The sequence below is a fragment of the Amblyomma maculatum genome, chromosome 3 (genome assembly GCF_055883805.1).
Source record: "Amblyomma maculatum isolate TAMU_Amacu chromosome 3, ASM5588380v1, whole genome shotgun sequence".
Lineage (NCBI taxonomy): Eukaryota > Metazoa > Arthropoda > Arachnida > Ixodida > Ixodidae > Amblyomma > Amblyomma maculatum.
The window spans coordinates 147,013,714-147,038,463 of NC_139346.1; the positions used below are offsets into that span (position 1 = coordinate 147,013,714).

The 24,750-nt window shown below is 44.9% G+C and overlaps 1 protein-coding gene across 1 annotated transcript in view; it reads right to left on the reverse strand.

Moving 5' to 3' along the window:
* Positions 1 to 24,437, reverse strand: part of LOC146196341 (calcium/calmodulin-dependent protein kinase kinase 1) — a 154,384-nt gene extending 129,947 nt beyond the window's left edge. The window contains exons 1-2 of the mRNA XM_084596965.1: positions 24,372 to 24,437; positions 13,774 to 14,080 (exon numbers count right to left, since the gene is read on the reverse strand). Coding sequence (XP_084453091.1) covers positions 13,774 to 14,080; positions 24,372 to 24,437 — 373 coding nt within the window. The remainder of the gene's footprint in view (positions 1 to 13,773; positions 14,081 to 24,371) is intronic.
* Positions 24,438 to 24,750: the final 313 nt, after the last annotated feature.

The window sequence follows — 24,750 nt, forward strand, 5'->3', positions numbered from 1 at the left end:
TAGCCGCGCATTAAACGGTGAGCATTCTCTTGAAAGGCTGTGAAGAGTTTCCGCGCTAGACGGGAACGTCAGCAAGTCCGAGAAGACATTCTGTGCAGACAAAAATCATCACTACAACGAAAGGTGGAATGAAGTTATCATACGGCAATAAGCTGAACGCAATCGATCGAAATTATTTAGTTAATACGGGCGAGAGTCGGAAAGTGGCGGTGACTTCCTAACATTCCTTATTCGATGAATTCGACGCTTGACTACTTGTGTCAGCTTGTCTATATGGCCCTGTGTTCCACAATTTAAAGTGGGTCTACTGCTATTCATCTTAGTACGGGAAAACACGAAGAGAGCTGAGCTTTTCTTACCGCTGTACCAGCGGAGAGGAAGCAGCTGCACCAAATGTTCGTCCCTACTCAGTAGCTTAAAAAAGAACCTAGGCCTCCCAATGACCGTGGCGCTACCATTCTTTAATTTTAGTAGCAGCTTTAGCGTCGGACGGAATGCAACGTTCAAGCGTGATTTTTTTTTCTTGTAAAGGTGACGTTTATATACCAATTCCACTGGCATTTACCCAACAACATGACACTACCTTGACGCTGGCGTCAGACCTCTCGTAAGCCTCCTTTTCGCTGGCATCAACTTCTTTTTCAGAACCAATCTCGGGCATTCCGCCTTACTGTTTTGTGTACAATCTGGAACAAATTCGCTTTCACGCTTTGAAGTAGTCGCTTTCTATTTGCGAAAGCGGGCCCAGAAACGCACAAGAAGAAAAGAAATACTCAAAGTACGACAGAAGCAAACAGTGAGGGCATTTTGGTATTGTAAAAATGACAACTTTTGCGATTCTGCTAAGGCGAGGCATTTGGAATATGCAACAAAAATAGCCATGCACCAAAGGAAGGGAACTCTGAAAGGACGCTCTCAACGCCGCTATAAAGTATATAATCGCTGCGCGATAGAATTTGAAACAGTATACAATTTTGGGCTCATGAGTTGCTTCTTTGTGCATTTATCTTTCAAGAGGCTACGCAGGACAGCCTTGGCCACGCCAGATTAACTTCAGGTATGGAGGTGAATCAGCTGCTTACAGAAAGGGCTACATTCCGTCAGTGGTTCGAGGAGAGTGCTTTGTTTGTTTACAAGCACAAAAAAAAAGGAAGTGTCAAATACTCGCGCAATCGGTCGGCCCGAGGAAGTGCTGTTTACCCACGAAGTCCGTTCTGAACGCAAAAGCGTTACACGTGTCCATTTCGCAGAAAAAGCCATCGGTGTCACACTAAGTGAAGAAAGGTCGGACGGGCCTTAAACGCCACGCCGATTAAAGGGAACCATATTAAACCTTTGCATCGCAGATGGCGTAGTAGTTTGTAGAAAGGCGCGGGATCCCTCCTACATTTTATTTTCGTTGTTACTTTCATCTGCGGGAGTTTGACACAGGAGGTCTGACGTCATGCAACCCAAGCTTTCAAGGATATGTGAGATCTTTATTCAGAATGAATTAACGATAAAGTAGTTTGGCTATTTCCAGGAAAGCAAAGATTGAACTCGGGTCCCATGTGTCTTGAAGGGAGCGTTGTTCGACTATGCAACGGAGGCATTTTTTAATACAGAGAATATTTGGCTTCGGCACCATATATAGCTTACGCCACGGAGACGCATGCGTTCAGTCGCAACTGAAGGAGGCAATATGGTTTAAAAGCTCTAGGAAATAAAAGATAACCGAGAAGAGGTTCCCAAGATAGACAACTAATGGTTTAATGGTTTGCGTAGGACTTTCCCGCAGAAATCTGTATGAACACCAGTCGTTTTGTCTATGTGCGTGTCGTTTATGTGTCAAGGAACTATGCCTCGTGTAAATGGCTTAAAATGCGTTAGACGCTATGAGGCTGTCTTTGCTATTTTACTCGCAAAAGCGGATAGAAAATATTATAGGATAACGCTTATCTTCGCTTAAGAGCTTAATGGCGAAAGCCTTTCCTCCTTCACTTCTTCTACCTCTAAATGGCGTGTTTGCGTGCTGGTTAAAATTTCATCTCTTTCGTTCTTCTCTTTCATTTCATTTCCGATGACATCGGCCTTTCAGAACTCACCTCCTTGACAGGCAAGACTAAACTGCTGTGCACGTGGCCTTATGGGGCCTTTTATAGGCAACAGGCCTAACTAGCCATAACGGTAGATTATGTGGACGTAAGTAATTAGTGCGACGCCTGGTGATCAATACATCTCGCCCAATACTCGCGGATGCAAGATATTCATCATGAGCCTAGAAAGGCTTTCGCCTTAAGGATGTTAAAAGTTTGACCGCATGTATATGCCTATTTAAAACTAAAGAACATCGACGCATCATGTCAGGAAAAAATATTTCAGCCTCAACCTCAGAATAGTCTTTCAAGTATGTGCAATGGATTGTAGTCTATATCTGGACTGAGCAATGTAGCAGTGGCAGTGCACTCAGTAACTCCTTTAGCGTGTTCCCGCCACTTCATTTCGTTTCTTGCACCTGGCTTCTCCGAACAAAGCTTTGTCCTTGTTATACGGGCCAGTTCAAAAACCATATGCAAATAAGAGAGGCACTATTTCGAGTAAATTGAATATCAGAATACCGCATGTAAGTCATCTACTAAGAGAGGAGAAATGTTGCAGTGATAGTTTGTTTCTCTGACTTGACATTTTCATAATGCTCATAGCTGCTACCCGAATAAATTTTGATTTTAAATATCGGCGAAATAGGCCCATCAGGCTTAATGAGCACACATTGCATGAGCTCATTTCCCAAGTAAGATGCATGGAGCACGTTGTAAGATGCAGCCTAGAGAGTATGTTTGTGTGAAAAAAGGTTATCTCTTTCTTGGAATATGGTAACCAAAATTCACAGTACTGTTGATATTTCAATGCGAACAGTGGTTAAAATGTGGCCCTAACGTTTAGCTACCGCTTTTTTCTTCTTATTTGTAATTCCACTTGGTATTTGGCGATAAGAGAAGTGCAGCGCCCCTGGGGACGCAGAACTACTCTGCTTTATTGTGTGCAATCTAGGAGAGATTCTAGGTGCATACAATTTGCATTTGATGCGACCTAATCTAATATATCCCCTTCAAGAGCTTGCACAATGCCATTGCATAATGGAACCTGCAGGTACGTGTAAGTAGGTATACGCCAAGTATGCACGTGTTGCGTGAATTTGGTTACATTGAAGCAGAACGACGTGGGAATGCTTGAGCGATACTTTCTGTGATGGTGGTTTCACAATTCTAATTCAGTTAGGTGGCCTTTTTGGGCGCCTGGAATTGACTCCCGAGCCGAACTGCGATGGGCACGGCCTTTCCAGGCTGAATGTTGCAGCTTGTCGTAATTCCCTAATGCGAAGTAACGGGAAACTGCAACGCGCACTGTGAAACTGGGGCAGATAGCGCGAGCCGGCGGGGTGATTTGCATTTAGAAAGCTGGTTCGGATCGCTCCGGCTGCGATGCATTTGCGACTGCTACTTCACAGCGCTTCTAAAAAGCGCGCTAAATTATAATAACCTCGCATTACCCGTCTTCTCGTACAGGCACTTTAAATTTGGCTCAACAGAATTTAGGATACAGCAAAGGCAGAAAGCCCGGCTACAGAGTCGTAATGGAGAGCTGCTGGCGTCGTAGTCCAAATGGCGGTGCTTTTTAGCTCCGGAACTGGCTTCATTATGAGAAAGGCGAGAGATGGCGGTCGAGATTGGGAGAATAAGGAAAATAATATTTAGGTATGTTATATAAATATATATATTTTTTCGTTGTGTAACCATACAGCAGCTGCATTTTTCTTATTTTTCTTTATTTTTTTTTTAGTCGGCTGCTGAAAGCGCCGACGATGCTGCTCCGCATATTTTCAGGCCTGATTACTTTTTTCATTTTGCCTTAATATGCAGTTTTTGAGCTTCTTACGTACCGGCACATTTCGCTTGTAAGTGCATGCACAAGGCAATGTAGTCATAACGCGAGACAATACAACAGTGTCCGTGTTCATTCCTAGCCATAAAGGAGGAGTCATTATACACATTCTGCACGGGATGTGGGGTATATACGAGATCTCCAACCGTTCGCCTTAATGAGCTTAGATAAAATACCGATTTCGACTTGTTCCTCTGTTTCTATAAGCTCTATAGGATTTCGACTGTCGCGCCTCTTGGGATGAAACTCTGGTTCGGCACTGTTTGGCAAGAAACTCCTCGATTTAAAAAGGCTCCCCTTTTTTCCGCCCCCACCTGCTCCTGGCTTTCAGAGGGACTCTTAAGGTGCTTATCGCGATGGTAGTGTTTCTAAGCTTGCCGAAAATTCAACACCTGTGCTAAACGTCCGAAATCTCAATGGAAACTATGTTCGCAGCAAAAATGAGCGTCGTTTGTTGCTTTCCACATCATCGAATCTCACCGTGCCTGCTCAAGATGTAAGCGAACGGGAAACCCGCGCTGCTTTATTCCGGGCAATGTGAACTCACATGAATATGTTTTCTCTCCTCAGCTATACATTTCTTTGTTTTGTACATACACTTGAGGTACAGAAGATGGCGTTTGTAGGTTTCAAGTAAACAAACGCTATAGGATGGATGCTTGTATCAGTACATTATTTGAATAACTGGGATAACTTATTTATTTATCGGTTCACTATACCTTTAAGGCAAAACATTATGAAGTGAATTGGATGATTCGCAAAACAGTGCATAAACTCAGAACACAAGGAGACAACGAATGATGACAAAAAGTAACCCAAAACACACTTCAAATGTAAATGTGATACAACATTACACATTATAAGTAGAAACACAGAGTGGAAGAGTAAAGAGCCTGCAATTGTCGCAGTGGAAGAAGGGAGGTGCTTCCAGTCCTATGATGTGCGATGAATAAAAGAATCGATCAAGATTTTAGTAATAATGTTACATTTTGAGCTTGACATGAGCTCTATGAAAGAAAGGAGCTGATGGCGAACGGACTCACACTGAAACAGTTTGTGAAAAAGACTCAGGCGTGATACTCTGCGTCGTGATTCAAGTGAAGGTAGGCCCAAGGCTTCGCCTTCACTGTGTTACTCTTGTTGTTCGCTGACAGATAGCGCGCGGCGATTTGTTCTGTACCATATCGCTCCAAATTTAATTTTTGCAAAAAAAGTTGAGAGATTAATTTCTATGTCACCTTTCTCCTCTCCTTGTCTCGTTCTATTTCTAATTATTTTTTTATATCTTACTTCTGTTTGTGTTCTTGCTCTTTTCCATCTTTGTTTCCTGTATCCAGAATAGTCTTTGACTTCGAAGTATAGCTTCCAAAATTCAAAATTTTAGCGCTCGATGGATCCATTCTAGTCGCATTAGGTTCAATATGCACTGCTTTTATTACATTTTTTTCGGTCAGTGGAAAATGTCTCAGTCCGAGTACGCAGAGCTCGTTGCGATGCGGAATAAAAAAAAAGACGAATAAACTTGGGAAAAGCCAGAACCGCGTTATTTGTTTCTGCCTCTAATCGATACGGAAACGAAATACTTTACACCGCCTGTCAGCGAAGCCACCTGCATAGCGTTACCCGCCACCTCTAGCTTCCGCTGCAAGCTAATGCTGGCTCGCAGTTATCACAAAATTTAGGCCGCACAAACGCGAGCAATAAAAACAGGCGCGTGGAAGAAACTCCAAGCCCGCATTCCGGAGGGGCTACCGGTCAGCCTATAGCTGGCGAGTTTATTTACACGCGTCCCAGAACCCGCCTGGGGCCCGAACACAGTGCGTCCAGGGCAGCTGAGCGTAAAAGAAGACCTCCGACCATCTGCTGTCTGCGGCCCGAGGTTTACTGAGACGAAAGTTTGTTTGCCTACTAAGCCGACCAGACTCGGAATACGCTTATGTACACAACGGCTTTGTGGAGACGGCGTGGCTTCAAACAGCCGCGGGGCGCTCAACTTCAGCGCGTGATTATTTTCGTGTGTTTTTATCGTTATTATCGCGCTTCTGTTTGTTACTGCATTCCTTGTTGAAGGAAATGTTTGCGAGTTTGTGTACTGCCCTGGCTATAAAACAATACGGAAATCACGTGCACCACGCAGATTGTGTTTTATGATGTGGAGCCAGCCCTAATAACATACCAGTGACCGCAAGGGGCAGCAGCAGGGTAGAGAAAGGTAGTACCGCCGGATAAATACTTTGGTTGTTAACATTTCTCTGCATGTTGTTTACCACTGGGGTCATAACCTGTCCAGTGATTACTGACTCCTCGGTTTGTATACTGTCTCAGTAAAATCTATGCAGGTACTAGGATATATTTTGAGTGTATGCGGCTGCATAGTGACCGAAGGTAAGCTGTGAATACTACCGGTGTGTTTGACCTAGAGCCCTGAAGTGTTGTCTCGGGTCGAATGCTTTGTTCACTCCATTTAGTGCGGTAATATAAATATTTCTCTTTACTAATTCAAATTAAGCTACACCCACTAGTAGTTTATTAAACACACTAAAGTACGTTACTTTAGGTCTTTTCTTTCCAAAACATGCGATTCTGTAGCGCGGACTCCTCCCTTTTAAACACTGAATCGTGACCTTCCTACAATAAGGAACTAAATTCAGGCTTTTCCTCATTTAGTATGCAAATCCATCGTCGCGGAAATTTTAAGCATTGGTCCACAAGGTTTCTTTGCTTTATTTCAGCAACGGGAAACGTAATCACGAGGCAGGAATGCCAAATGTCTGGACAGCAATAGTAGGTTAAAAAGCAAAAAAGATAAAAAGGGCCCTAGGGATCAAGTGGCGGCCAAAGTAAGTAATAATTAAGTCGTCGTAAGATAACTTTAACGTTCCTTCACTTCAGCAACAGGCGTAGAACCGTCCTATCCACTCTAGATATAAGCGCGAAACGCAGTTTAAAGTCATCTTATAACGCAGCATAAAGAGCAAAGAAGAAGGCTGCGCTTTCACTACACATTTCGCTTGCCGTTACAGATACAGGTGCACGTAATATATCAAGAAACTTTCTTATGCGCCTGCAAGTTCGATGCGCTTTCTACGAAGCGGTTAAGATGCTTTTATTTTTTTTTTATGTTGATGCGCGAAAGCACCAGAGCGCACTTGTGCTAACATGAACAGTTTGATTGCATGAAACGTGTTTTGTAATTTTTCTCGGAATGTACGCCATCTCCACCCGATAGAAGCAGCCATTGGCGGTATAGCGCAGAAAGACGCACAGAGCATCTCCAAAATACACGCCTATAATGTCTCAAGGGCAACACTGCTGAGAAATGAGGAAAAGGCAAGGCACGTAGCTCAGCAATCAATGCCAACTGAAGAGGGCCGCTTGTATGTGCCTCACTTTTCATAACAACCGCCGATAAAGCCCATTGGCGCTGCTCGTTACGCAATCCTTCCGATTGCGAAAATCACCCATGGCGGGAGCCGCCCGCGCTCCCAGTGTTACGTGTCTTTCGCGCAAACGCCGAGGCGCAAAAAGACTAGATTTAGTCCACGGGAGCTAAGGCACACGAGGTTACGTATGCCTGATCTAGAAGGGAGGAGGAGGGAAAGAAGAAAGCAAAACTATTTTTTTTTTTTCAAAGTAGGGACCAACCTCCAAATGAAAGGGGATTCAATCTTCTCGCGCAGGGCTTTATTTTATTTTGCGCCAGGAGACGATATATGCACAAATTCAGCCATGAAAAGAAACATGTGTATGTTATGTAAGCCTCAAAGCGAAGAACTTTCGTAGCATGGATTGACAGAGCCCCTGTTTGACTGGTGAGTTGGCTGTCGTGTACCATTACACACCCGATGACTAGACAGATTAAATTAGAAGCTAGTAACTAATCTCTCTTAGGGAAACACACTTTTTTAGGTAATTCATCATCATCATCATCATCAACCTGACTATACCCACTGCAGGGCAAAGGCCTCTTCAATATTTCTCCAGTTAACCCGGTTTTTAGGTAATTGGATAGTCTCAACTCGCAGAGGCTCGCACAAGCGTGGTGTTCGATATTGTGAGTAATTATCCTGTTAATAAAAGATGCTGCTTCAGCATAAAAGCTTCACTGAATTACACTTCGTTAAAATGTCCGGCTAAAAACTATTGACAATATCGAGCTTTTGATATCAACCAGCCGATGATTTAGATACCTGCCAGCAGTTGTCGCGCTGATAGTGTAAGAAAAAATACACTCAGGTTTGCGCCTGATTTCATGTGTACAATTATAAATAAGAGCTCAATAAAGGAAAAACATATGGGTGCAGACCCCCAGAATAATTTAGTTGTTCCTATAGGAGTATGAAATCAAGTAGGAAGTTCTTTACGAAATGATCCCATGACACTCGCTGTCAATTGTACTCTGGCCAAGTTCCCTCCGCCCGCAGCCTCGGTTAGTCCAACCGAATAGTGGCACTGACAGTACTCTAGCTCACTTATAACAAGATGCTCAGAAACCGAGCACTCGATTTTATTTTTGCATGAACAGTGCCCCAGGGAGGGCGTTCTTAACCTTTCCATTGATTATCGCTGATAATAAACTATTGGCAAAAATGTCAGCGGCTGCAAAAGAGTCGACCGAAAAACAGGCTGATCTCCGCAGTAATAACTCCGCTGTAATACCCTGTAATAACTTGAGTATCCTTGAAATAGGCAACCATGCTGTGTAAAAGCTTTAAGCTCCAATCTTCTGACGTCTTGACTGCTGGCCATTACTCCAATAATACGCAGGGCGCGTATAAGATTAAATTCTACATAGAAGAGCCTTCAAAATGTGGGCGATATGTATGACGCATAATTGAGAGAGGAGGTTCTCGAAACGCAAACCAAAAAATCACTAGAAAAAGGCAGAAAAATGTTTCCCTTTTTCACGTAACTTTTGTTTTATACCAGCGCGAGTCACTTCGGTTGGGTTTATACGCAAGAACGGACAACTACGGCGGACAAAGAATTAGATAGCGATGCACGAAGCTTGTGGGTCTCGGTAGTGCAAAGCGAGTCGCGCTCACTTATGCGGACACCCTTATTACTTCTTGCTACCGGTTGCAGAATTCAATCTAAGGATTTCAATCAACGGGGCCCACGCCGTCGTTCTGCGACTCGGGTTTAAGCATTTCCCGAATGGCTGCGCAACGCGGATAACGTTCCTCAAAAAAACACCAGTGGCGCCAGCACCTACGTCCCATGCTTTCGCTTTCCGAACCTGCATAGGGTAAAATTACATCCATTAGCGCGAATAAATGAGCAGGAAACAGCCGACGAGGCACTACCTTCCTTCAGCTCTGTGCCCTCGTGGGTCGCACGTGGCCACATAGCGCACTATGTTCTCTGCGGCTGGACCAAAACAATAGCACAGCGGTTGCGACATGGCGTTCAAACAATTGGTCCAAAGCGTAGGTCATCACATTCTCTCCATTCGTACGTCTTGTTTTGCGTTTAAGATCTTCCCTATTTTATTTGCTTACACGACGGTCGCACGAAGGACTGTAGACCAAGAAACACCACAAAAGCACTTATATTGCTGCAATGTTCAATGCTTGGCTTGTTTGGAGCCGTCTTCTCCCTCACGGTATAAATAAGCAACTTCCGGAGGAATGAAGCCAAGCGTAAAGCAGTGAGTTTCCGTGTAAATACTACTTACTAGGTTTCCCGTATATGTTTCTTTTTGGGATGTCACAGCACTCAGCTAAAATGGGTTTCCTGAGAGAACGTTCCTTAGACGACACTGCGGCCAAACGTTTGCTCTGTGCGTACGCGCAGTCGCAAAAGTTAAAAATCGTTTGCTCTGATTTCAGAAAGCTTAAAGAGACGGGATTCACGCACGAAGCTGTTTGTAGTATATCTCAGTGTTTCAGTATGTTGTTCGTCCACAAACACGTTCATTTTTTGTCGACTTACAGTAGTTCGTCTCTCACATATAACCATGCTACACAGAGGCTGCCATTTTTTCAGCACGAATCCTTTTGAAGACAAGAACGGACTAGAAACACGGCTGCCCAGTGTTAAAGCATTAATACGCGACTCTGAGAATAGAATTCTTCAAACCAGTTCCCTATGGCAGATATGTTAAACCGCAGCGGTGTTCGATGGGCTACATGATTTAACTTTTTTTTTTCTTGCCAAATTCAACTGCACATCTGAAGAAATCGAGACTAATAAATTGAAGTAGATAGGTGAGGTAGAAAAATCGCTGCAGTAGACAATAAACCGTGTAACATCACGTTTCGGATGAAATTGATTAAGCTTACTAGAGTGGGGCATTGTTACGTACCGCGCAGGTGATGATAACAGGATGGCAGAATTTATATACAAATATTCTCATGATCAGGATGCTTAGAAGAGCGACGGCTGCCGATAGGAAATAAAAATTACAACGAACAGCAACCTGATATTAAGATGGATCAATGCTACATATTGCGACAGGGACGCCGCAAAGGTAATCGATAGCCTCTTCGTTAACTCTGCAGTGCTTGAGGTGAAATACACATTTTCAGGATGCGTATGAAGACGTGTTCGAGCCTGTTTTCATAGTCCTGAAACGTACTAAATATTCCAGGACTGCGCCTGACAGGTTGCTGCCCTGGGCGGCGTCCTCGCACGTGTACATTGCACTATCCCGTCGTCGTCTCGTCGCTGCGACGCCGCATCACCCACGGTGGTGGCCTCTCTGAATTTCAGATTAGCTAGAGCGCGCAACACTTTCCTGGAACAGAGGCATTTCTGTTTACGCAACCAGACATATCGCGGCCCTGCACGGAGGAGGAGACAAACAGTTGTGTACCGCCACCATGTTCGCCCCTATGAATTTCGATACTGCTGACGTATCATGCATGCTGGAGTTTCTTTATTTTCTGTTCCTCCTTTATCTGTCGTTTCTGCGTCCAACTATTTTTGTTCCACAACTCCGCTGTCACTGTTTCGTAAAAAAAAACATTGTTTCACATTATTTGTCGAACCTTCGTTCCTTAACGAGCTGCTTTCGATTTCCTAGAAGAACCGTGTAATTGAATGTTGTTGAACAAAATAGTATGCACGGATTTCAGGAATAAAGAAAAAATCATAGGCGCCCTTGCCGGCAACTGCCATCTCGTTGCTGACTGCCCGCGCTGAGCAACATGTACGTACGGGCAAAACGAGTTTCTTACTAAAAGACTTGTTAATGCGGTCTGTGTGCTTTTTTAAATATAGAGCTTCAGTGCGCAATATGTTGCGGCGTTCAAACCTACCAAGTCGAACAAAAGTACAGAACCATGTCGAAAATACGACACAATATTATGTAGTTCTGTAGTACTTTTCTGTAGTTGTGTAGTTTTTCTGTAATATATTTCTGTTGTCTGTATTTCTGTAGCAATGGTCTGTTGTAACTACAGAACGTTCTGTTGTGACAAGTTTCCCGTCAAAAACCGCGCAGAAATTCTGTCGTAACAACCAAAAATTTTGTGTAGTTTTTTTTTTTTCGACTGCGTACGGCTATTGCCTAGATATCCTGCTTAGCTGGTGCAATACCTTCAGCTAATGCGCTCAGTGACAGAAGAGACAATCAGAGGCATGGCTATGCTGGTATATGACGACGAAATATACGATTACTGGGAACCCTGCTGAAATGTCTTGAAGACGCGGAGTCTTTCTTTTTTTCGTCTACATTACAGAAGCTGAGGAGCTTCGGATAGTAAGGAGTCTCCTTACTTGCAAGCTTTATGGCTCAATGAACCTCCTAACTGCCTTATTTAGCGCCTCACCAGTGGGCCCTGAACCATGAAAAATTTTCATTAAGGCAGCAAGAGCATCGAGGTGCACTACAATGAAACAAATGTCCAGTCACTGCGAAGTCCGCCAATGATCATTTCTCGTAGACACAGTTTTGTCTAGTTTTATGAGGTCGGCACCCTTACATGCGCAGTGTTTAGGTTCTGCACCCGTTCTCGTGCGTTCAGCCTTTGACAATGTTTTTCTTAGCTTCCCTTGCGCAACGAGTGCAGAAGGTTAAAGGACGACAAGTCCAGGAGTACCTCGGGGGCAAAACTGCTGGTTGCAGATCAAATTATGTCCAACCTTAAAGAAGCACGAGTAAACATCTCAGGACGCCGAGAACGGATCCAACAGATAAGAGATATGTGACGAAAGATACGAAGAATGAAAACGAGAACGCAGCTTCTGTTGCTTTCGGCTCACAAGGAGAAACTGGTAACCTTCGCGAAAGGCGTTTCAACACAGCCGCTGCGACGAATGATCGAATTGAAGCCGAAGACTGCAGCGAAATATAAACGGCGGCGCAAAACAAACATATACTAAACTTTATTTACAAGGGCTTTTGTTTTCAGACAAATAGACGTCCACCCTTTTACAGCTGCTTGGGAGAAGGCGTATGCGAATACCGGCAGCTGCTTTTACGAGTGAACGTAAAGACAATGTAGACACAGCGCAGGTGTGTTTTAAGCGACAAAAAACGACTGCAAATGCAAACACAGAGTATAGATGCTTTAGGGTGATATTGTCTGCTGAACGGTTACTTGCCTGTGCTGTCTTGTAGGAGCAAGGTCAAACCGTATAGTCTGCACAGTGACCCTCGAGCTTTGTGTCACCACAGCTACACATCGAAACTTTATTGATGACGTCTAGATCCTTCGTTATTGACGCAACCACTTAAACTGCAGGACAGGAAGGGGGACAGTTCAAGGCTACACGAGCATGAGATGTGATTAGATTATGGTCTCCATGCCTCTGATCAAGTAATCACTCCCGAGGAGAGAAAAGGAGAATTATTGGAAAAAGGTTAGAACCGAGATTTTTGCTGTTTAAAGGATAATGCAGCGAGCTGAAGAATGTATGGTACGGTTATAGATATGGGAAATTTAGAAGCCAGAAAGATGAGCATGACACACACCACATTTACTGGGGTAATAAACAGAGCGTAGGTCAAACTGCACAGATCGAAAATTACGCTTGGCTTGGACGACACAGCGGCTAATAGCAGCCACAAGAATAAATCTATGACAGAGAGAGAGAGCAGGGAGGTGGAATTCTTGAAAAACACAAATAAAAATGAACTAAGGCCCAGGGGAAACTTCGTTGTTCTAGAAAACATTTCGTGAAGAGGACTAATTCTAATGTCGAAGCGTTAGTTAACGCCTCCGACGACCTCCGGCGCTGCATGGTTATACACAAAAAACACTACACACAAGAGAATTAAACCAGGACGTTAACACAGATGATGCGCTCGCTACCAACTGCCAGTTTTTGTGGTACGAAGAAGAAGAAGGCTTCACACAAAACATGGGATTGCAATATGAAGAAGTAAACAAAATATTCAGAAAAAATAAACAAACTAAAATGAAAATAACGACAATTTAGGTCTAACTTTTTGTCACATTGTCCAATCGTCTTGTCACATTGTCCAAACGGAGAAGTATCACCTCCTTGCTGTTAACAGAATTCCTCTCAACCGGCGAGATGTGAACTAAACTCTTTCATGTGGTCTCGACATGAATAAATTCTGAAGTGGTATATCTGTTCAAATTATAAGTATTGATAAAAAGTTATTTTTCATAAAACAAAGCTAAAAGAATAGCAAATGCGCAGAGTTCAATAAAAAAGCATTCATTTAGGCGTCCTTTACAGAACTATGCGTTCAAGCAATAAAGTAATAAAACTAGCACATAAGAGAAGAAAACAAAAAGCCGCAACACAATTAAGAACACAAAACAAAGTTACTAAGCAAGCAATGGCACGGCTTCAGCGGCGCAACAAACTGATTAAGGCCACTCGAGAAAGATCTCCCAGTCCCATTCACCCGAAGGAAGGCCACTCGCACGTTACCTTCGTGATTCGGCGTGTCAAGGCAAAACTCCGGCGTCGTCCAAGACCTCTCCTTTCCCGGTCGCACACACCCTTGCTTGCACTGAACGATCGGAGCTTTTGAAAGCACCAGCCTGCAGTCGCCGCCGATCACGTGACGAATCTTGCGATACTGACGCACTCCGCTTCGCAATATATATAAACACTGCAGGCGGGCCGACAATTGTGGATGGTGTGGATAAGCGCGCGGAAACACAAACGCACACGGCCTTCGCAACAACGCAACAGGAATGAGCAGAGAAGGTTTCCAAACTTCCCTTTTTACAAGCTATACGTGCACTGTCGTTGATTCACGACCACCACCACCATACCGCACGCTTTTCGCTGTTTGGTCTGCTACTAGCGGCCTCTCCACGAGAGCCGGCCTTCCGCTGCTACACCGCCGCACACACACGCACTCACGCTCGCACGCGCGCCCGCACGAACACACGCACGCACTTTCTTTCTCGGCCTTCTCTCCTTCGAGAAAACGTAAACACCAATTTTCTTTTCTGACGCGCTAGTGGCAATATATGAAGACCCGCGTTGCCTGAGCTTCTGCTCCCTCTCTCTGCATCCCTCTCCTCTTCTCGGCCTTCGCTCGGCTCCGGTCGGAAATCGGTAGCCCCTCCTGCTTCCCGCCCACTACTGTATTTCCTTTACAACCATGGTTGTTGTCATCATTGCCGGTGTTCAGCGAGCGGAATAGCGCATTTCGTTGCTCAATGCTCGAGTCGATGGAAGTATGTTGTCGCCTTCTTACTCGGCGTCGTCTTAGTAGCGTCCGCTTGAGGCCTTTCTTCTCTGTCGGGGGAGGCAGTCGTGAAAGCGCGTAAACTGAGTGTCTACGCTTTTCGCTCAGCAATTCGGAGCTTTGTCACACGCACCAAAAGCGCAATAAAGCGGCTTTCGTTTCGAATGCGTGACGGCGCTTTTCAGACGGTTTACGGTTCCGTTAACTTGCACAACAAACATCTCAAGCTGTACCGACATCACAGGACGGCATGGTAAAAGCAAACATGCTGCCGAACGGTCCCTTTGAATTTTTGTTTTGTGAATGACAGTCGGTGACCAACAGCTACTTTCGCCCGGAATAATTGCACACTGTGGGCGACCTTGGGATGAACAGGCTTGTCTTTCTAACACGACACTTTCACGCTATTATGTGTTCAGAAATCTTGTGGGACATGCTGACCTGACACCCGTCGGCGACTTTGCGGGATATGAGAGTAATTACGCCTAATGCTACACACGGTTCCTCGCCAATCCACACTTTAGCGCCACGCTGTTTCCACACTCCCCAAACAACGACATGAAAGGGCAGGGAGCGTTCATTTCGAGCAACATTCCGCGGACACACAAGCCAGCCGCCTTTGTCGCCTCGAAGAGAGCGGTTGACAGCCTGTCCATCACCCTTCTGGTTTCACAAACACGCACTCAAGACGTTTCTTGGAAAAGCGCTATTCCACGTGGACGAAACTCTCAGACCTTCTTTTAGGTGTCCGATGAAGCTGATTGCCTTGTCGGCGCCGTACTGCCTTCGACATCCTGGTTTATGCCCACGCCTGCCAAGTCGCTCTTCTTACTGGACACCGCCGGTCATTGTGGGTTGCCTCATCTTCGCCTTCGTGTGGAGGGAACTCTTTGGCAAACTACAGCTTTCGGCAATCAAGGATATAGCGGAAAGAATAACAAAAAAGCACAAAATGGCACACACTTTCCCGTACAAACGCGTGAAAGCAGACGACTCCGAGCAGACGACTCAGGAGGTAGCGTACAAGGCGATCAGGGGGGTAATCGATGATCTCATTTGCCGGCTACGGTAGCAGCTGCGAACATGAAACGAATCAACGCTTGACTCCAGCGAGGACAAGAAAGAGAAAAGACACAACGTCACCCTTAGTTGCTTCGAGGCTGAGAAGGACGCCACGTGTCTAATGTGCACAACATAGCGATTGCCACAAAACGCGAGCGCCTTAGCAGAGGAGGCAACTGGTTGAAGACCACGTGTAAGGTGCCGCCTTCTCCAGCTATTGAAAGAGCGAGAGATAGAAGGAGAGAATCAAGGAGGAAGCGCGTCGATAAAAAAATAAAACACTCTCCCGCCTCGAGCGACCAACGGATGGAACACAGGCGATCGGACTCCGCCGTGCACTGAACACGCAGGGCAAGCAAGTACACGGGAAGCCGCCGGCGAAGCAGGAACTGGCGTTCATCGATGGATACAGGTCCTGAGTGCGCTGCTTTTATCTTGCGCCGCTTCTTGCGAGGGACCCGCAGAGGAAGGCTTTCTGCCGGAGCAGATACTACTCCAGACGCAGTCCTCCTCCCGTTAGCGGACGACGCCGAAGCAGCGCCCGCGTTGCCTCTTTCTAGCGAATAACAGCGCCCGCAGCGTTGATGGCGGTAGAAGGGGAATATGGCTGCGGTGGCCACGCGTACTTGCTGGACGAGTTTCTTCGCAACCTGACTTTTTTTCGCGTCTTTCTTTTCAGCGTGTCGTGGGACCTAGAAGGCACAAAAAAAAAAAAGAAAAAAAGAAACGCCGCTGTCCCTCACGCTTTCCCTTTGCAAGGACTGGGCGCGTTTCTGTCGCTGGAGAGGGAGAGAGTGGCCCGCGCAGCCGAGTGCTGTGGGTGGTGATGTAAACGCTGTGCGATGGACCAGTTGCAGTGCGGCGTGCCCCCCAGTGCAGCGCTGAAAGAGGAAGCGCAAGGGACGCAAGCTCGCTCACTTCCTGGCGGAGTGTTTTATTTACACGATTTCTCCATAACGATGTTTGAGCCTGGCCGCCGGCTCTTTCGGAAAGCAGCACTGTGCTGAAGGCAGCTTAGCGAAGCGCCTTACGTAAGGCAACGAAACCAGTGCAGGGAAGAGCCGAAATAGCTAGCCCCGGAAAGCAAAAGCATATTTGCTGATGAGGAAAGAAAAGAAAAAACCAAACACACCTTATACTTTGTCTTTCTTACGCCCCATTCATATTGCGTTGAAGAACCTCTAGCTGCCATCAAAGGCCGTTTACACTCAATGAATCCGCGACTTCTGCTACCTTACAGAGAAAGGAGTAGAGGAGCGTCTTTGCAAACACTTACTGCTCCATACGATCGCTATCACTGCTGAAAAATAAAGACAAACAGAGATGGTCTCTAGATATGAGGAATCACACACTTTTCTGGCCTAGCGCTAGATACTTTCCTCCCTGGATGTAATTGATGCGTAGAAAGCGCAGTAAGGAAAAAGCCCATATATGAATTAGAGGCAAGAGGGAAAGTAGAGACCGCAGGGTTTCGCTGAAGAACAGATTTCCAGCTTTGGCTTCAATCCCACTGGTTTTGTCCGACAGTCTCGCTTATTTTTTGCGAGCTGAGGGCAACATTCAGAAGCCCAATTTTCGTGAGCGTCGGAAGTTCGGATCATTTGTATCAATGTGGTGGTAAAAAGGTCTACAAAGTTCGACAATGGCCGCAGATTGTTTTCAAATTCGATGTCCATTGATTAATACGGCAGTTTTAACTACCCGCTGACAACGCGAGAATAATGTTCAATAGAAACATTTTGCCAGGCGTCGGAATCTTAGACCACTACCACCACCGTGTGCAAAAACTCGCCACATATTAGAAAAGTTTAGCGTAGCGGAGATGTACTAACGTAGACGTATAGAAGCAGTTTACCGTATACGTCTAATGCGTACGCGCAGCTGGTCACACCTTGCCCTACCTCTGCCACTACGCGTGCGTAGGAGGCGTACGGTAAACCGGTACACATCTGGGTTACTACGTGTCCGCGCTGGCAAATCTCTATTTATCTGAGTTACGCCCCAGTTAAAAGGTTTCTTATAATAATTGACATGTTTCCGCATAGATGCCAGATATTTCTGTATTCTTTCGTTCTTAGGATATCTCATGCCTAATCAGCTCGGAAATGCCCGACAGCGCTGCTCACATACTGTTCGTAACTCCATTACATAGAGAGTAACTGCATTGCCTTTAGGAGGAAACGTAATATGATGAGTTAAAAATTTGAAAACGATGAAAGGAAGCGGCATCTTTGCTTTGCCCTGTCCTCTTAACTGATCTTTTGACCCCAGTGAAACTAATAGCAGAAACATATTGTTGAGCCCAACAATATTTGGCGCCCTTTTATTTTCAGTTCTACGTGATGACGTATATATATATCGCTGAACAAAGCTTGGTTTATCTTTAACATCTCCATGATGCAACATGAATGAAAACAACCAAAAGTTTTCCAAAGTTCGAACTAACTATCGAATTCAGACTGTTGGGATTTTGTTAATAAAGCTAAGGAATTATTTACCTCCTATTATGAAAACCGTCTCTTGCGTATCTTCACTTAAACTTGAGCTCTGCTCATCTATTGTTTAATCTTGATGCCATTTTTTCCACCTTATATATATCCGGTTCGCTCCCTTATAGAAACTTTGCGGTTTTTTGTATTTGTTGCCTGCTCTTAATAAGGCTGTATTTTTTTTAAATTTCGCTAACATGTGTTAAATAATGCAATGCTGCTTCATGTTGTTATTTGTTCTTTTTGTTGTTTTTACATAGAAGTTCCAGTACAGTTTCAAATTTTGGGATCTCTTTCTGTAACCTTCGGTATAATCAAAATATTTGTATTTACTTCTAAATAAACATTGAACTTCGATAGCATTCAGGTATTTTCTCAAAGACGGCAAAGAATGTTTATTTGTGCACATTGTCACGGACCGGTACTCTAGGCCAAGAATAAATGAGACCAAGAGCTATTGAGCGCTTCTGCTCTATTTCCATTACATTATGGTTGTTTTTTCTTGTTTTTTTTTTTCGTGGTTAGCAAAAGCACGGCCCTGGGGATGGAGTGGAGAAAAGGAAGTGCGCAGTGTGATGCATTACTTGAGCCAATCGCGCAGGCTGGAAAAGAAAAGTAATATATAAAATCAAGGCCAAATAACTATATCCCACAAGGACTATGCTGCGCTTTTTTTCTTCCGCGCACTCTTCAATCGTCTTTGTCGACGTTCGGCGCCGCGTTGGCACAGCGCCTGCTGATCTACTCCAGCGCTCGCCCGACACCCTGTCCCCTCTCTCTCTACGATGCCCTTCAATGCCGTGACGCCGACAATTCTGATGACAGGCTCCAAAACACTAGGCGTGCCTGCTCTCCTCTGTCAGTACACAGCCCATGACGACGCCGGATCCCGTCTATGAGTCTTCCGGCTCACCCGTCTCTCTTCCGTGCGTGCTGTCTCGACAGTCCAGCTCTCCTATTAGGGCGTCCGCCTGGCCGGACCCAACGGCGTCGCACTGCTTTCCGCTTCCAAGTGTATTGACGTCACGTACGGGAAAAGAAAAGAGTAGGACTCCCTTGTTGTGGCTCTGATTTCAAGCGAAACGATCGATGGCCGATTGGATTATTCGCAGTCCTGTGTGGCGAAGCAACGCCTTCGGCTTACACTCTCCTGTTTCGGGTTCTTAGAAGAGGTAATTTGCAAGCTTTTCGATTGTGGATGCCAAAAGGATGGGTAAATTCTTTTAGAACCCTCAACAACCACTTAGAGACAATAAAATATTTGCCCTTCGGGTCATATTCATGTACAACTTGATTTATTTATATTTAGAAAAGTTCACTTAGATAAACTCAATTTCAACGGACAGTTTTTGTTTCTTCATAATCACATGAACCCAGCCATATTTCCAAAGAAAAAATAAGCATTTCTCGGGATAAGTTAGATGCACAGGAAGCGGCGATGGCAAGACAACCCTCAGGAAACACGTGGAACGCTAATCTGAGTGTAGAGACACAAGTTAGCACTTGTACGGCCCTCTCGCTTGCTCTGTCTCTTTGCTTTGCGCTTATCTACTATCCGTTGCAATTGCGAATTATTAAGCTTATATACACTTGCTATTTATCGTTTAAGGATACCGCAATGTGCTCCAAACTTTACTAGCTAGCCTATTTAACTGACTCCAGAACGCGTCAATCCGGAGTCGCTTGCTGTCAGGATGTCACAACGTCAGCAGATGCATTCGGTTTAAAACATTCAGTGCTCTATTTCCGGGGATGTGAGCTTGTTCGCACTATCACTCCGTTTTACGACCTGCACAATCTAGACGGTTGATGGTGGGATTTCACCTAGAACAGTTTTAGAGAGCAGTACTAGAACACAGTTTTACTGCATAACGTTGAAAATGTGCACTTTTTCTTACTGCTGCTATCATCAGAAGGCCTATGAGATGGCTATTTATTTATTTATTTATTTATTTATTTATTTATTTATGGAAGCGCACTGCTTTTCCTATTGCAGATTGTTGCTAACTGGCATGTCACGTCTAACAAGGAACGATGTAGAATTTGCGCTTATATTTAACGGATCAGCATGATATCACAGTCCATCCATTATAAACGGAAGTGAAACAAAGTTTCAGGATTAGAATGTTTCAGCACAAATAACTGAACGATAGGAAGCAATAAAATAAAATAAAAGGAATCCACGGTCGCTCACTAGACCATGCGCAAGGGCTGTGTAGCACACAATTATTGGCTGTTGCTCACGTAAAGTGGCATAGGTAATATACATATATAGGCGTGAATAAGGAAATATTAGCAAGGATAAAATACCAGAAGGCTAGCACTGTAAAAAGCCTTCCTAATAAAAGGCTATACTCTCGCTACAGCAAAGTTCATCAGCGGTCAGCGAATAGTGACAAATGGACTCGGTCTGTTCCATTCTCTAGTCGCTAAACGGAAACAAAAATGAATGTTTAAAACAGCACGTTGTAAATATCATTTATTGAGTGTACATGAGTGTCACTGACGCGTGACACTTGGTCCGCAAGTGGTAATGTATTATTTGGTGAGCAGCTTTAGAGGACAACTTATCTACCACATTAGATTAAGCCATGCGATTTAATCCCGGGTCTGTAGTGTTTCAGTAGCCGAATAAGCTATTTTACGTTTATGCGTTATTATTTTGTCATGTTTTATTTGTAATAACATTGTATCAGTAGCGAGCTCGGCTTTGTGCGGTGATTCATTATAATTTATTTTAAATTAGCGAAGTGACAAAAGAAAACAACCCCAGATCCTGTATTATCACCTGAATTGTGTTTATCAGTTTCCAGCTTTTCTTATTGCCCGTTTGCTGGAATGTCTTTACATTTCTAGCTTTTGATCGTTGTAATAGGCTTTTCGCTACCTAGTATAGGTTAACAGCTGACCATAAGGTAAAAAAGCATATTTAAATCATTCATAACTTTCCTTCCGGCCCTCTTGGAGCTTCAGCAATGGTTATCTCAGTGACTTTCTTCAGGCACTGCGGTGAGCATTCGCGGAATGTATAAACATTTCTCGCAGAATAGATTCATGACCTAATAGTTATGACAGACAACGACTGTACGCTTGGTAAAGGCCTATGCTACTACTGGTCAATAGGTTTACCAGAGTTGTGGTTTATAGCATTTTTTTTTTCTTTTACTGAACGTTTGCAATGTGACGCAAGGAACGTCGGGCAAGCCGAACACAGATCGTGACAGCGCCGACTACACAATGTCCTGTGCCCACTCGGTGCGCTTTCTGGAACGTCGATCTTCCTCCTCCAGAAGTGATATCGCAGACATCCGAGAAAGCTCGTGACAGAGTGGCGCTACTATTCGTGACACGTGATCAATCTCGCCGACTTGGCATCCACTTTCTGCGCCTGAGCATCTTCAGCGGCTATCGTCACTTGTCCAAGCTGCATCCATTATCCGAGGCGTAAATTTCTCCGCTCACGACCACGTAACCGGAAGATAGAGAAAAAGAGCATTTCTGCTCATAACTAACTAGACTTCCTAGTCTACCATCTGCGAAGGATCCCCTGTGCACAGAATACGAGAGAAAAAACACCGACCGCCAGATTTTTGAAGGCGGTGAACAAAAATGAAAGTGAGATCGAAATAAAATCGATCAATCTACGCGTCTCCCTAAAGGAAAACAAAAATGAAAAAGAAAAGACATGAACCCACCAAAGAAGACAAACTGTGCGTAGAATGGCCAGAAGAAAAAGCAGATATAAAAGAGAACAATACGGACGCTAGCAGGGAAGGAAGTGGGGGTGAGTACGCTCGATGACACGCTGGACACAGCGGGATGCGGCCTCCTGATCGATCGTGCCTTGGACTTGAGAAGAAACAGCAAACGTAGGGGTTCGTAAACGAAGAGGCCCCGAAGCTTTCAATGCATTATCTTCCGAGCGCTCTCCTTTAAGCTGCGCGCTCGGCAGACTGCGAGGTCTGAGCCACTGCGGGAGTAATAAATTTAGTTTTGAACGAAAAACAGAAGAACCACGTAAACACGAAGCGTCATGGGACCCTTGATGCAGAATTGTTCGATCCAGAGACAAGGAAATTGTAATATATTTGTTCCATCCACCGCTGATTGTGTGCACATGCTTTTGATTACTGCCCACGCGTGAAAGCGATACACTGCTATTCTTTATGCGGCCCTCGGTTAAGTCTGATTCAAGAATGTAAGGAAAATTCAGATAAGGCTAACATGGCCGTACGTTGGTGCTCATTCAACAAGGTAAAAAAAGTGTTTTAAGCATTCTAAACGCCAAAATTTGTCTACACAATACACAATCATAACGGCTGTTATCCAACAGTACGAGGCAGGTGTTCGGGAAATAGAGCGAGGAAAGGAGCGCTAAGCAACGAGGCAAGGCACATGCTAGAGGAGATACCGTTCTCCTTTGTGCTGTTTCGATATGCTGTTCAATGAACTTACATAGCGATGACTCTACAAACTCGAACCAGCCATGTTATGAAATTTCTACTTACAAAATCTTTCATCACCGTGCTCATTAAATTTTAATATCGTGCCCATCTTGGTTCGATGCAGAGCGGAATCCAGACACTGAAATTTCTTTAACCAACATCGGCGGTTGGTTTTTAGCTACAATTATTCATGCCTTCCAGGGGAGCATTTATTTATTTGGTCCTCACTCTGTGTGCAACAGATGCACGCTTTCTATAGGAAGCACGCGTTTGACAAATAAATACTGTTCCTGGAAAGAGAGCTGTCGTCCTCGCGCAGTTTTTTAACCGAAAGCTTCCCTCCGCCATATATCGGCAAGCCAGGCCGATTGACCTTCAGTGAGCCAGAGGTCACAGTGTTGCTATATATACGTTAATCATGGTACCATATATAGTGTACCACCACTTGACCTTTGACGTTTTGCCTTTGACCTTTGCAGTCACAGGATCACGTGTTCCCTCTTGCAGTTGGACGATGATGTCTAATACATATTCTCAGCAATTTACTTGCTGCAGAAACATGTATGCCCATGTCTGAACCTAAACTTAACTAAAACCACACGAAGCAAAATGACATTTTCGTTTCGTCGAACTGGGTTTTGCAATGTTAAACCTCGGCGATTTTTCAGTGCGAAAACTTTCCCGGTGCTTCTGAGTAGCTTTATGTTTGCTCCAGGTGACACTGCCTGGAGGACCGTGAGTAACACGAGCCTCGGGAGTGTCCATCTCTAAAGATTGGGATCCGATTTTGCATGCACCCGCTGAGTTTGCGGTAATTATCCACACACTCGACGGGACTCCATGGGCGACTATCCGCTGTCGTTTCTTCGCAAATGCGAGGGCAGTGAACGGGTGAATGCGGAATATCGATTCAGATCCTCTTCGCGCGAAACAGGGCCTTCAGCATTGACTTGTGCTGAGATTTCCTCTCTCATCATGTGAATTCGTGCTAAAAACGGCTTTTCCGAGTGATGACTTTAGGGTCGAGGACCGAGTCTTGACTTCTGACTTCGCATTCTCTAACTTTTTGCAGAGGCTTGACAGCCGCAGGCGGACCTAGAGTCTATTTGAAGTCACAGGCAATGGTGTATTTTGTGCAAGTAATGGTAGTAGTACTCGAGCCGAATGGGTGTTGTACAGGTAGCATCTAGGAAGAAAACAATCGCCCTTAATAGTGATAACGCACGTCACAACTAAATAACCCCCGTGGCTTTTCGTGCACTTTTTACGAAGATGACGAGGAAGACATGGCAACGGCTTAGCTCAGCTAACCCCGAATATGCAAAGCGAAAGCTTGGTTTAGCCTGCTTAAGTCTTAGTTGCACCTGGTTAACCTTTGATTCAGCTGGAAGTATTATACTTAGGTTATACTTAGGTATTCAAAACCCGCCGTTTGTGCCCCGCCGTGGTAGCGCGGTGGTTAAGGCACTCGACTGCTATGTCCAATGATGGATCGAATCCCGGCCGCGGAGGCCACTTTTCGATTGAGGCGAAAAGCAAGGCGTGCGTGTGCTCTGCAATATCAGTGCACGGTAAGGAACCCCGAGTGGTCGAGATTTCTGGAGCCCTCCACTACAGCGTTTCTTATCGCCTAAGTTGCTTTTGAACGTTAAACCCCATAAACCAAACTCGTCGTTTGTCTACGGTTGTGGTCCCGCTACCAGCGCTTTACGGGCCGAACGGTTCTCCCTTCCTCAGTCTCTGGCGCTAGCTTCTGCGCTTGGCATTCCGGATCCTTTTCAGTGAAGCAGCTCGCCTGGCGACGCCCGCGGGTATTTAGACATCGCTTGCCGATGACAGCTCAAAGCCTCTCCCCGCAACGCTCATAAAAGACACCACGGCGTCGCTCTCGTACATGGTCCAGCTCGCACTCTCGGTTGGGCAAGATACTTCAAAAAAGTATCTTCGATACCGACAATAGATGCTCTGAAAAATTGTGTTTCCGATGCCGATACAAGATACACGATTGAAATCGAGTTTCGATACAGATACTCGATACTGTATCGTCAATACTTCGATACTTCGATACATCACTGAAATGCTAGTATATTAAAGGTTGTAATACGATTTGCGGCATTCGGAAATCTTACCGTGCTTGCTGGAATCTTCAGAGAATTTCTATGGCGTAGTTTTTTTGAAATGCTTATTGTTTGGGCAGCTGTCCTTGTTA